This window comes from Natator depressus, chromosome 10 (assembly GCF_965152275.1).
Source record: "Natator depressus isolate rNatDep1 chromosome 10, rNatDep2.hap1, whole genome shotgun sequence".
NCBI classification, from domain to species: domain Eukaryota; kingdom Metazoa; phylum Chordata; order Testudines; family Cheloniidae; genus Natator; species Natator depressus.
In genome coordinates, this window is record NC_134243.1 from 56,960,520 (window position 1) to 56,974,900 (window position 14,381).

The 14,381-nt window shown below is 40.5% G+C and overlaps 1 protein-coding gene across 1 annotated transcript in view; it reads left to right on the top strand.

The window, feature by feature from the left end:
- Window positions 1-14,381, top strand: part of MYO1E (myosin IE) — a 142,275-nt gene that overhangs the window by 69,044 nt on the left and 58,850 nt on the right. The window contains exons 5-9 of the mRNA XM_074966252.1: window positions 6,478-6,565; window positions 9,439-9,528; window positions 10,965-11,096; window positions 12,739-12,873; window positions 14,138-14,270. Of these exons, the coding sequence (XP_074822353.1) occupies window positions 6,478-6,565; window positions 9,439-9,528; window positions 10,965-11,096; window positions 12,739-12,873; window positions 14,138-14,270 (578 nt within the window). The remainder of the gene's footprint in view (window positions 1-6,477; window positions 6,566-9,438; window positions 9,529-10,964; window positions 11,097-12,738; window positions 12,874-14,137; window positions 14,271-14,381) is intronic.

Consider the following 14,381-nt stretch of genomic DNA (forward strand, 5'->3'; position numbering starts at 1 on the left):
ACAAATGGACTAGTGAACGAATAGTAAAAACAGGTCTGATTGGTTGATTTAAGGATATTTAGTTTATATATTTTGACATGGGATATTGACAGTTTGTGTTTTAACAGTTTCTAAAGCTTTAACTTTTTGAATTCCACTGTCTACTGTCAGTAAATAATTCTGACTCCCCATAATTTCATGCATCTGAAAATTTAAATAGCTGAAAAAACTAAAAAAAAAAAAAAAAAAAAAGCTTAAAAATAAACAATGATATTATCTGTCAATTATAAAAAAAATAAAAATTGAATTCTGCCAAGCCTAGATATAGGCCTTTATTTATTATATCACACAGGAAATGTCCTTGAAAATTATTGGTTGCTCATGGGCAAAACTGTACATGAAACGAGGGTATCTTAGGGAGCATAGCAGGAAGTATATGGCATCTCTAGTAGGTCACAGTACTAAAGGCATAATTCTACCTAAGGGAGGACATCTTTTAAAAGTGAAAGTGTAATTGGTGGTTCATTTTGGAATGCCACTTTAGAAAGGCTTTTTGTTTTCTCTCCTGTTTCATTTGACTTTCTTTCAAGAGTGAGATACAATATGAGCCTATATACAGCTTAGTTCTTATTGATAATATAACATGGAACAATCAGTTGCACACATACAAAATGGGAAATGACTACCTAGGAAGGAGTACTGCGGAAAGGGATCTGGGGGCCATAGTGGATCACAAGCTAAATATGCAAAAGAAAAGGAGAACATGTGGCACCTTAGAGACTAACAAAGTAAATTTGTTAGTCTCTAAGGTGCCACAAGTAAATTTGTTAGTCTCTAAGGTGCCACAAGTACTCCTTTTCTTTTGCGAATACAGACTAACACGGCTGTTACTCTGAAAGCTAAATATGAGTCAACAGTGTAACGCTGTTGCAAAAAAAGCAAAACATGATTCTGGGATGTATTAGCAGGAGTATTGTAAGCAAGACACGAGAAGTAATTCTTCCACTCTACTCTGCACTGATTAGGCCTCAACTGGAGTATTGTGTCCAGTTCTGGGCTCCACATTTCAGGAAAGGTATGGACAAACTGGAGAAAATCCAGAGAAGACCAAGAAAAATGATTAAAGGTCTAGAAAACATGAGCTATGCAGGTTGGACAAACACCTGTCAGGGATGATCTAGATCAGGAATGGGCAAACTATGGCCCGCGGGCTGGATCTGGACCTTCAGAGAAGAATTGAAACAGTTCCCAGAAGCGGCTGGCACCACTTCCCTGCAGCCCCTGGGGGAGGGGGCTCTTGCGCTGCTCTTGCCTGTGGGTACCTCCCCCTAAACTCCCATTGACCGGGAATAGGGAACCGTGGCCAATGGGAGCTTCGGCGGAGGTACCCACAGGCAAGAGAAGCACGCGGAGCTCTCTGCCCCCCCTCCCTCCTCTGGGGCCACAGGGATGTGGTGCCGGCCGCTTCTGGGAGCGGCATGGCACGGGACCAGGGCAGGCAGGCAGGGAGCTTGCCCTGGCCCCAGTGCGTGCCACTGCCACCCCGGAGCTGCTCCAGGTAAGCGGCGCCGAGCCAGAGCCTGAACCCCTCTTGCACCCCGCACTCCAACTCCCTGCCTTGAGCCCCTTGCTGCACCCCACATCCCTGCTGTACCCCAACTCCCTGCCCTGAGCCGCCTGCTGCACCCTACACCCCTCCTGTACCCCAACCCCCTTCCCTGAGCCCCCTGCTGCGCCTCACATCCCTCCTCTCCCCCAACCCCTTGCCCTGGGCCCCTTCCTGCACACCGCATCCCTTTCCACACCCCTCACTCCCTCCCACACCCCAGCGCCTTGCCCCGGCCCTGCATGCAGTTTTCCCACCCAGAAGTGGCCCTCGGACCAAAAAGTTTGCCCACCACTGGTCTAGATAATGCTTAGTCCTGCCTTGAGTGCAGGCAACTGGACTAGATCACCTCTCGAGGTCCCTTCCAGTTCTATGATTCTATGATCTTGTAGGGAACTGTTTTAATTCTTCTCATGTCTCCATACTTTTAAAATATAGCTGATCCATACATACTGCTTTCTTTCTCCCTGCAATCTCCACCAATGTCCCTCATTTTAGTCCTGAAATTACCTGTGCTCCACACAAATTTGGAGCCTCCTCATTCTTATTGTTGAGGGTTGCTTATATCAGAAATAAGGAATCATGTAACTGAGGTTACAAAGCAGTTTGAATAATTTTTTGTGTATCCCTCATTTTGAATATTTGTCATACATTGTGGTCCCACGCTAGGACCCTGGTAGGTTGAGAGGTGTGACTCCCCATAATCTCCTAACTAGGTAAAAACAGTATCCAAACAGGGTCAGCTGTTACTGGAGAAAACAGACAGCACTACAGAAATGCCTGCATTACAGAAATAAATAACTAAACTTTAGGTCACATTGCAAAAACTTCCCTCTCTGGTAAAGTTTTTCTACCATAATCAGAATATTCCCGTGTGTAAAGAAAAAAAAACAAAGTTTTCTTTAATCTAAGAAAGGGCCAGAGCAGAAGATTTCATTAAGTCCATTAGGGATCTAGCTTTGCTAAGCTGTTTAACATGGACACACTCAGACACCATGGTGATGGGTGCTAATATAAAACCCTAAGAGAGAGAGAATATTCTCACAATGGGCAAAATTCATCCCTAGTGGAACTGCACTGACCTAATGGGAGTTAAACCAGAGATGAATTTGGGTCCATTGATATTTGTTTCCTATAGCTCCCACAATGTGCTAGGTACTACACAAAGAGAGAAAAAAGGACAGACCCCATCCCTGCTCCTATAATATGTTTGCAGATTTATTTTAGACTTTCAGGATCATCATTCATCTGTTTTTCCAAACTCCTTCAATCTATTTCTGGGTGTTTAATCATTTCAGTCTCCACAGTCAGACAGTTGCAGGGAAGAAAATGCTGAAACTTCACTCAAGTCAAACTTAAAAGCGAGCTGAACCCATTTTGTGCAACCCAGCAAAATGGAGGCTCACATGATGAAAGACGGCTGTTAGCCTACTGCCAATGGCAATCCTCATGCTGAAAAGTGACTTTGAGCCCAGTCCGGCACTCCATACCAAAGAAGAGCTTCCATTTGCTCAAATCCTGATCTCAATTATAGCATCAGGGTTTCTGTAAGTTTCACCCAGCAACAATGGTCCTTAAGAGCTATTCTGACAGATGGAAACTGGTCACTCATCTCTCGCCACAACACATCCCTAAAACTGGCAGGGGAAGTGGTGTCAGAGGCATGAAGGAAAGATTCCTTATATCTCTAAATCCTGATAGCCGGTTATTCTGGCTACTGGCTTTTCTGCACTGACGGAGCAATGCAAAGCATTTGGTGGGTCGGGAAAGGACCTGACTCTTGTATCAGCACAAATTGGGCCCACAGAATAGGAGGAAACATTTCAAGGTTTATTGCTTCATGTTAATACAACAAAATGTTTTAAGAGATGTTTAACCAATGTTTGAGCAGTTTGGAAACTGGTATCGCTAGAAGCCGCCGATGCTCCAATTACATAATTCGGATTGCTTGTGACTGTGCTTTGAAATGGTGTGAGGATTTGAATACCATATTAGAGACATGAAGTTTATTCCTAGATTTTACTAGTGTTACCTTGAGTTTCTGTGTACCAGTTCTCTCAAAAGTTTGCTTCACATTAGAAATATTTAGTAGAAACCTATCAAAATCTGTTACTACTCTCTCCAATAGGAAATTGGAAAAGGAAAATATAAATCAGTGCTGTTCACTTCAATTTTAACTTTTAGTTTCTTTTTATATTTGCTTTATACACTAGCTCAGGTATCTGATTCAGTTTGGATGGATTTATCCTTCCTGCTTTTAAAATTGAGTATCCACTCTGGTCAGACTTTGCTGTGAAGAACTGCACTTTTTCTATTTTTAGCTTTCAGACATTGTGTTGATGTGGACTTCTAAATGCAGAGATTACTCTCCCTGCTGGCCCACCTTGATTATCATACACATTGTAAGGAGAGTGGTCACTTTAGATAAGCTATTACCAGCAGGAGAGTGGGTTTGTGCGGGGGGGAGGGAGAAAACCTGGATTTGTGCTGGAAATGGCCCAGCTTGATTATCATACACATTGTAAGGAGAGTGATCACTTTAGATAAGCTATTACCAGCAGGAGAGTGGGGTGGGAGGAGGTATTTTTTCATGCTTTGTGTGTATAAAAAGATCTTCTACACTTTCCACAGTATGCATCCAGTGAAGTGAGCTGTAGCTCACGAAAGCTTATGCTCAAATAAATTGGTTAGTCTCTAAGGTGCCACAAGTACTCCTTTTCTTTTTGCGAATACAGACTAACACGGCTGTTACTCTGAAATCTCCCTGCTGTAGTGAATGTAGCTGTACTTCAGATTTTTCCACAGGATAAAGCCAAATGGCTGCATTCTCTTCTTCATGCTGATTAGGGTTAGGTGAAGTGGTTCAAATAATAAAATAACTGACTCAAGCCTTCACCCAGAACTCAAACTGAATTCAGAAAAAAAATTGTTGAGAGGTTCAAAAACTATTCAGCTTTTTAAAAATTGATAATATTTGATCTGTGCTTCCTAGTTGTTATCAGGATGAGAAGCCAACGTGGTAACATTTCTGATGGCTCTTCTCAGAATATTTTTACATTGACTGGAAGCCCAAAGGATGGTTCCAGTCAAACCTTATGAGAATTCCAGTCTGGTTTTACAGACCCAGGAGGTCTGGATAAGCATCTGAAGTTCTGAGTGCTTATCAGACCTGAACCTATTGGGAATTTGACCATCGTTGATGCTAATGGGGAGTTACACATTGGCATCAACTGGCAAATCCATTCCCCTTTCCAACACAGGCGGAGGTTATCCTGGGAAATATGGGGCAGGATTTGAGCAGGGCATGCATTTGGTCCACACCCAGGCACAACTGTGCATAGTCTGACCCATGGTATCAAAACGTGTTGAATTTGTTCAGAGACTTGAGGATCCCTCAGACTTTTATGCATGAGGACAAACGATTTCAAAATAGAATACTGTGCCCTCTCACCACCATCTGGATGAGGCCTGATTTGTCCCATCAAAAGTGGTGTAAGATGGGTTAACTATGCTGAATATGAGGACTGATGTGACTTGCACCAACATCAGTGTAAATTATGACTAATTCCACTGAAATCACAATTTTCAAGTGCGAGATCAGAATCATGCCCAGTATGTAGTATCATCTTAACCCATTCCAGTTCAACACAGAACCTTTTTCCCCCCTTGAGAGGTCCTGTGATCTTTGTCCAAGAGCTAGCAGTAGATGAAAGGGACTCCTAGTCTGTTGCAAGATGTATCCTAATGTCACCACTGAAGTGAAATATGTAAAGGAAGGGAGGAAGGAATTGTGAAAAGTTAGAGTGGAGTATTAAGCCTTCTCGTAGCCTGTGTCAAGAAGCATAAGACCAGGAAGATAGTACTCAGTGAGTCATTATTAATCACATCCTGAATGACTATTTCATTTAGGAACGCCTAAAAAAAAAAAAAAGAAAAGACTCCTGTGGAATCTAGGCAGATGGCTTGCCTTAAAACATAAGGCTGGGATTTTCAAGGAAACCTAAGGGAATTAGGCACACAAATCCCACTAAAAATCCAATGGGAATTGGGTTCTTAGCCCCTTGAAAAATTTCAGCTTAAGTATATTAATTTCTTTGTTTTAATACTTTCTCTTTTTATATGTTTCGTGGAGATTTTGTGTGTGTGTGTGTGTGTGTAACATTATTTATTCTATGTCATTCAGTGACAAACATGCCTCAGAAGTATCACGTTAGAATGTTATATGTCATATTCTATATGCTGTTAAATCACCTGATTTAAATTTGGGGCATATTTATTGTTTGGTAGCTGTTCTTGGTTAAACAAGGTAAATCTCAAACAACTCCAGTAGAAACCTGAGTTACTCTGTATTTATACTTGTCTTCACTAGAGTTGTTCCTGATTTAGTGTATCAGAGTGTAGAATTTGGGCCTGTGTTGGAAAACCTTTTGGTAGGAATGACAATTTATCTTTCTTCTTTTAGTTACGTTTTCCTCAGTAAAAAGAAAAAAGAAAAGGAGTACTTGTGGCACCTTAGAGACTAACCAGTTTATTTGAGCATGAGCTTTCGTGAGCTACAGCTCACTTCATCAATGAAGTGAGCTGTAGCTCACGAAAGCTCATGCTCAAATAAACTGGTTAGTCTCTAAGGTGCCACAAGTACTCCTTTTCTTTTTTCTTTTTACGAATACAGACTAACACGGCTGTTACTCTGAAACCTGTTTTCCTCAGTGTTTCCTTAGAAAACTAAATCATGAAGGTCTAACTATCAGACTTTTATTTTGGGGTAACCTCTCTATCTACACAGTTTTAGTGCTGCTGAGCATGGCAGTATCACACATTTTATCAAGTTCCATGTTGTTTTCAGGTCTGAACAACTTAACAGATGTGTCTTTGTGTTCCTCTCTTCCTAGCGGTGAAAGCGGTGCTGGAAAGACTGTAGCTGCTAAATATATCATGAGTTACATCTCTAAAATATCAGGAGGTGGCCCCAAGGTACAGGTGAGTTGATATAGTGTAATGTTGCTGTAAAGAAACCATGTCAAATCTTACTGTATAGCCACAATGCAAGAGATAACACTTACGAGGTAAATGGCTGAGCACACATGTACAGCCAACATAGATCCCCTAGCATAGAAACTGGTGTGGCTCTACTGCACAAATGGGTCTTTCAGAGTTCAGGTATCCAAGAACTGTACTCTGTAGGGGACGGATGAATTGGAGCCAGGGATTCACCCCTGCACAGATCTGCTGGTCCTCCACCTGTGGATGGGGAGTCCATAAGATGAAAACCTACTAGTCTGAACAGACCCCTGTGGAACAGCTTCAGTGTTGATGCTGAATTATTTAAAGGTTAAAGATTTTGGGGAAAAAGCGTTTTTAAGGAAATTTGTGACCTCAAGCTGTAGGGAGAGGAGTTTAATTTATAGCAACCAAACATTATTTAACAAAACCTCAGAAAATCTGCTTTTTCTACAATGTCAAATATGAATTTTTACTAGACCTTTCAGATCCAGAGAGAATTGAACTGTCTCAGTGGTTCATATCTCCCATTAAATCATGGATTTGTGTTCACACATTAGAGGGAAAAGAGAAGGACTTTTATTAAACATCATTTTAAACAAATTATCTAGTAGGAAATGTAATTTATGGGAGCTAGCTAGATTGGTGAATAGTTGCTTGTTAATAATTCTGAAACTACTGTCTGCACTATCTACACAAGCATTTTAACTAAAGCTAATGCAGTAAATTATCCATAAAATTCCACTAATGGAGTTCTATGAGATCATCGGCTGATTGACAGACAACTATTCTTGGTATGTAGCGGCTACCCTTTACCAGTGTGCTTTTTTTTTTTCTGCTTACCATAATACATTGGCCTTAGTACAAGCTCTGATGATGATTATGTTCTTCCTGTTTTGTTTGTGGAGACAATGATACAGGGAACATTGCACAGTCATTCAATAGCAAAGGGAAAATATGCATTGTGTTATTTTTGGAGTGGACTTAATCAAATTATAAATAATTGTTTCAGTTATTTTAAGTAAATCCCAGCTCTTCCTACAAGATGCAAAATAAACTCACCAGTTACAAGACAGAGCTGATTAAACTGATACGTTTCCTTGAGTAGTGTATTATTTTTGTGTGAAATTCAATCCTCTCTACACAAACCTGAATATACACTAATTTTGAGCAAGAAACTAACATCCTGATCCTACTCCCATTAAAGCAAATGGCCCTTCCACAGCCAATGCTTCAAACTATGGGCTGATGCCGCTCCACACCTGCTAGGCTGAGTTTTATGATAATTGAATCTGGGTAAGTGAGAATCCAGTGGCCTCCTCATGGCCTGCTCCCAGCACTTTTCTCCTTGCTGTCTGATTCGAAGCTCTCACAGAGCTAACCACTAGCCCATCTGTGGTCTTGAGCTAGCATTCCTTATGCAGGCAAAACTCCCATTGTCTTGACGAGTTTTGCTTGTTTTAAGGAATTGCAAGATTGGGCTCCAAGGTTATAGGTTTAATTAGTAAGCAGTTATTTCATAAATAGGACATAAATACTTTGAAACCGAGTGATGATGTGTATGGTGTTAAAATAATTATTGTTCCCCATCCTGATCACCAGATGCTTTTCACTATCCAAACATATCCTATGTATTTTGTCTCAATTTTTAATTATTCAGCAGAGTTCTGAATCTGCTTTTGAAGCCCTACATTTTCCAAATTCTCTACCGTCTTCCATTTTATCCCATTTGTCATTGTCCTCAAGATTCCAGTTTCCTTCTCTACTTGTTTCATTATACTTCTTGTTGGGAGAGTAAGTCTTATTTAGAAGGGAAGTTAAAGGTAAAGAGGATAAAATGTGGCCAGAAATGTTGCAACCTTGGGCCAGATTGTGCCGCCAGATGCACTTGGTATAAACCTGGAGTAACTCTGTTGATTTAATGTAGATTTATATGCAGTTGCTCAGGTTAAAATATGATCCTCAAGGTTTTTTGTCCAACTCAATCTAGCCATGATCCAGAAAAATAAAGTTGCTCAGATAAAATGTACTTAGTGAAACAGAGGAACATAGGATTCACCATACAGGATCCAAACCATTAGTCCATCAAGTTTGGTAGCCTCCTCCCAGTGTTCCAGGAGAAAACTAACCCATTTCTCTCTGATCCCGCTTCCACTCCAGTAAATCACTCAGCCAATTGTGAACTGTTCTACATGGATATTTGTTATTGTTTTAATGTTCCCTAGAAACAGGGTTTTAAAAATTGCAAGCCACCTACTAACAAGGGGAGAAACTCTACCAATTCAGGGGTAGGAGGATTCTCCCACCAAGGCCGGTGGTAGTGGCTTACTGATGCTAAGGGGTGGGGATCTGCGCCACTTTGCTTTTCTTCCTCCTGTATTCTTGTCCATCCCCCCATCTTCCTAGCTGCTGCAAGAGTGTGAGAGAAAAAGTCTCTGTTACTTTATCCTTGACCAGAGTCTGCCTCTGCTTCAAACCCTGTGAGCAGCAATGAAACTGTCAAGAAACAGGTCAGTTTCATTGTGCTCCTTCTTGGCATAGCCAGTGCTGCTGCTCATAGCTATCTGCAAGTTCAGGAAGATGACTGCATCAGTTTACTTTCTGTTTAAGTTTGGATGATTTTCTTCACAATTATAAGAACTAGAAACTGAATTTTAAAAAAAAAACTTGCATTCTGCAGACATGTTGGCAGATTCCCCCTCACCTGGCCAAGAGGATATTCTAAAGCCTGCTTGTAGAGACAGGCATCCTTGCTCCTTATATATATCAAGTTTACAAATCATGGTTTCATATGAATGCTCCAAGACCTTGATAAAGATCCCAAAGCAGATTTTTTTTTTTTTTAATTACAGCATGTGAAGGACATTATTCTGCAGTCAAACCCTTTACTGGAAGCCTTTGGGAATGCGAAGACTGTACGGAACAATAACTCCAGCAGATTTGTAAGTTCCTCTCCGCAAAAGATTGCTTTTGCTCCTAACATGTGTGGGTTTGATTTGGGCATCTTTGTGAAGGAAAATGCTGGTTTTCATATAAACGGAGAGGCACACATTTCAAGGTCTCCTAGATGTTATTGCAAATGTTTGTTTCTATTACTGCTTGGGCAAAGCTATTTGTAAGCAGTGTGATGTGTAAACAAGACAATTAGCAACCTAACTGGGGCTAATCTGCACTGAACTGGAAGGTATGAGCATATCTATTTTCCAACCCGTGTAATAATTAGCTGTGATTTTTTTTTAATGGGATGGAACAATTGCTAGACTTCACTGTTGGGCATGAAGGTTATTCATCTTTCCAAAAAGCAATAAGGAATTGTTTTCAGCACTTGATTATAAATGTTATACATAGTAATGGGAACTAACACTACATATGCAGAATAATGGCCTGATATTGTACCCTAAGTTCCATTTTAAGTAACGTAGCCCTTACAACATTTAATTGGGAAGAATCACCATGTATTTATAAAATATAGTGAAGAGAGAATGGAACAACGTTACAGTACATATGTGGGACCAAATACCCTGCTTTTTAAATGGGCACAGCTCTATTTAATTAAAATGGAGTTTTATCCTTTTACACCAGCATGAAATTTGAACCGTGCTTTTCAGATGTTAGACCCTTGTTGAAAACATACTGGATATAATAAAATATAAATGTCTTCACAGACATTCAGATATCAAGTGAACTAAAATATACAACTAGGTTATCTGATGCATCCTGCGAGGGGGAAAAAAAATTCAAAACTGTAGATATCCTTATTGTTTTCCAATGTATTTCCTCATCTGTGACTACCTGTATTAGCAGTGTGCCTTGCTTGACAAACTTCTTCCCCTTTTGCTCCCCTTAGTCATCCCCTTCACAAAATAGAAGTAAGGGTATATTTTGAAGTTGTCATGGGTTATGAATGCAATTCCTCAGTCCACCAAGATAAAAGGATCATTGATATACATCACCTGGAAACAGAAGGCAGTATTAACCATTGGTTTATGGGGTTGTAAATCTACAACACTGGAGTAGTTCCCACATACATCAGTAGTAAATTTAGCCATCAGTGTTTAATTTCTGCAATCTGCCTAATTTACACCAACCAAATAAGGCAGAGGAAAGAAGTCCCCCAGTTAGTCCTTACATATGGGTTAGTGTACATCTTTGTTCTAATGCACTACAGAATTATTGTGTTGGGTTTAGAATTAGGTAACTGGACATGGAAAAGTGGGGAAGAAAGTAATTGTTTCTTAAGAGTCCAGGCCTAATTTAACCTTGAAGTAATACAGAATAAATATTCTAGTTAGTTTCCTTGAGTTATACTGCAACAGGTGTCTGCTTTAAGCTTAGTTTTTATTAATCATTCAAAAACCTCTATAATTATTTGTTACAGGGGAAATACTTTGAAATCCAGTTTAGCCCAGGTGGGGAGCCTGATGGTGGAAAGATCTCCAACTTTCTCCTGGAAAAGTCTCGGGTGGTAATGAGGAATCCTGGAGAGAGGAGTTTTCACGTTTTTTACCAGGTCCGAAATGTACAGTTCCTTTCACAGTTATTAAAAAAAATACTTCTTCCATTTCTAGTTTTTCCTTTATATTGGTACATCTCTTAATGAAGTCATGCTATTGACTGCATGTTTAAAAGGGCAGTCTGAATATTGCTAGGTACCTTCAGTGCACACTAAGGCATTGTCTAACATAGACTCATTCAGTGGCTTGAGTCTCTTTCCAAATCCAGAAAACAGTAGACTCTCAGTGAAGTAACAACATGATGTATTTCTAAGGGCCAGCTTGAAAATTCACTGTTACCTCCCACATGGAAGAGTTTAACAGAATATAGTAGATAATTTCCCTGCAGATTTTTTAAAACTGTCCTGTAGAATGTAATAGAGAATGATAACTTCTGTCCTAGCATTCGATTGTCTAGCTGCAAAAGAGAAACAGGCATCATTCTCCATTAAACTCTATAAGATTTTAGGATTATTTTTATAGTACCCTAAAAGTTTCATCTCTATTACAGTTCATAGGACCTTTCTCTAAGGGCTGTTTTTCTTTCACTACCTTTTGATGGGAAAGATCCTTGTAAGCAAAATACTGGTTAAGTTGTACTAATAGAGACAATGTCAGTACAAGTGACTGTGGGCCAGCTTCATGGACATGAAACATCACTGCCAGATGGAAAAAGTGGAATTGGAGCTGGAAGTGCTTCAGGGACTGTGCATTCCCCTTCTTTGAGGGAAGTGAATGCATTGTTCTTTTGCGCCCTACTCTTCCCAGTTTAGGAGAGGCTTTGACAAACTCTGAAGCGCACCCCATTTTCTCCTCACCCCAAAAGGTGGCTACAACATAAGCCATGAAGATGAAAAGGACAGAGGGAGTCTTTAGGGTTCTGACAGTGATTGCAGAGGATCCACTGGGGGTTTGTTCATTCATTTTTGGGTATTAAAGGTGTGTCTATCTGAGGCAGCATGGTGGCTCAGTTCATACAGTCTGGTGATACAAAGAAATCAGGAAGCTTCTTTAATTGCCCTATCCCAGCCCTGTGCCACTCACTCCCAGCCCTGATCGGCATAAGAGGTGTGAGGAGGCATAGCTGAACAACACTGTACTTGGGTGATCCCCAGCTGGCATAACAGACCCTTGGGGATTATGACAAGCCGGTGTTGTTCAGAGCAGCCAAAAGCCACTTTGAACTATGCTGAGGATGGGGACAGTGAAAAACTGGCCTCTGGGTCAGGGAGTCACAAATTAGTGGGGCCACCTGAGGAATCCTCCCTGGAGATTTAGTCCTGGTATTGCAGACTTGAAGACAGACCTATCCTGACATTCATTTCACATTTTCGTCACACCTCTAATGCGAGGGAGCTCGTATCAGCGTGCAGCATTGCAAACTGAGAGTCTTATTCAAAGATCTACTACTGAACACAGAAGTTTAAAAAAAAAAAATCATTCCTGGGAATGGGAATCAGTGTCTGTTCTTCCAAGCCATGTGATCAGAGAAACCTGAGAAAGGTACACTGCTGGCACTGCGTTCACCTGGCAAATAAAGAGACTGTCTTCTCTGACATTACAGCCTCAGTCACCTGTTCAAGAGCTGTCCCTCCCCAGTTGGAGAGAGTTAGCTATGTAATGGAATGATATCTGATTTCTGGTGTTTTTCTTTTGCAGCTTATTGAAGGTGCCTCCTCAGAGCAAAAACACAGCCTGGGCATTACTAGCATGGATTACTATTACTATCTGAGCCTTTCTGGATCCTACAAAGTAGATGATATAAATGACAAATCTGATTTTCAGGAAACTCTGGTGTGTTTTTTAAATCAGTGCTCTGTGTTTGTGTATTCATTCAGCTATATCTTTTAAGGCAAACAGTTTAATGTTTCATATTTACAGAAAAAGGAAAACCACATGCTGCAAATTCTTGTAGATAAAAACTCACCCATATAATTTTAATTACCCCTTTATTATGAATGGGTGTTCTTTCTGGCTAGCGCTCTGATAATTCTGCTAAAATAGCCACGCTATTTATTTTAGAGGTACAGATTCAATAGAAAAGAAGATCAGCCAATGAGCAGCAGGCAGAGAAAATGCATTATGAAAAATATTAAAATACAGCACAATGATTAGCTTCCACTGAAAAGTGAAAATTGAAAACAGAAAGCTCTCAACTGTATATAGTAGCATGGGCTGAAGGTTAGAGGAAGGGACTGAGGGCTTGTCTACATGTACAGCGCAGTGTAGCGCTTTAGTGAAGACGCTACTGTGCCTCTCCTGTTGGCATAGTTAATCCGCCTCTGGGAGAGGCAGTAGCTGTGTCAATGGGAGAAGCTCTCCCGTCGCCATAGTGCTGTCTATACCAGGGGTTAGGTCAGTATAACTGCATCGCTCAGGGATGTGGATTTTTCGCACTGCTGAACAACATAGTTATACCAAAGTAAGTTTACAAAGTAAGTGTAGACCAGGCCTGAGAATCCGGAGACCAGGGCTCTGCATCCAGCTCTGATATTGACTTGCTGTGTGACCTATGGCTAGCTATGTGGACACCTCTGCCATTTCCAATGCAAAACATTATTTAAGTGCCAAGTATCATCATTATTACTGTACCAGCCTATGTGGGACTTCGGCAAAAATTACAGATTAGGAATCAGATTTGTAAAAGAACCATTTACTATACTTGATAAAAAACTATTCTGCAGATCAGTTATAAGCCTAAGCCAGCCAAAATGTAACTATTCTAGAATCATGCAGTATGCAGTTTTCACTTTTGTTAGGTCTAAATCATCTATTTGTGTGACAGGAATAATGTTTTTATAATACAACATTGTCTTAGAATCTGAGTCTCCTTCTTTAGCGCCTCAGCTTCATTTTAGCATATATGATGAGCTCATCTAGATCTCACATCCTGTTGATGAAATTCTGTGGAAACTTTAATGGGATTTGGAGGCCTGATTGCTTTAAATTCTTTTGAAAATCCCAGACTTAATTTTTTTAATTCCAATTAATTATTCATGGTTTGTGAAAAATATGGTGAATGAATAATGTTAGTAACTTGATGTCTTTCTTTTCCCAGCATGCAATGAATGTGATCGGCATCTTTGCAGAGGAGCAGGCATTGGTACTACAGATCGTGGCAGGAGTGCTGCACTTGGGAAACATCAGCTTTAAAGAAGTTGGCAATTATGCTGCAGTGGAGAGTGACGAGTGTAGGTAGCTCTGGAAACAATTACAGGATTAATGATGATGCAACAGGCTGAGGCCCAGATGTTGCAAGGTGAACTGAGTAGTGAGCTGCTTATCCAAATACAATACATCAT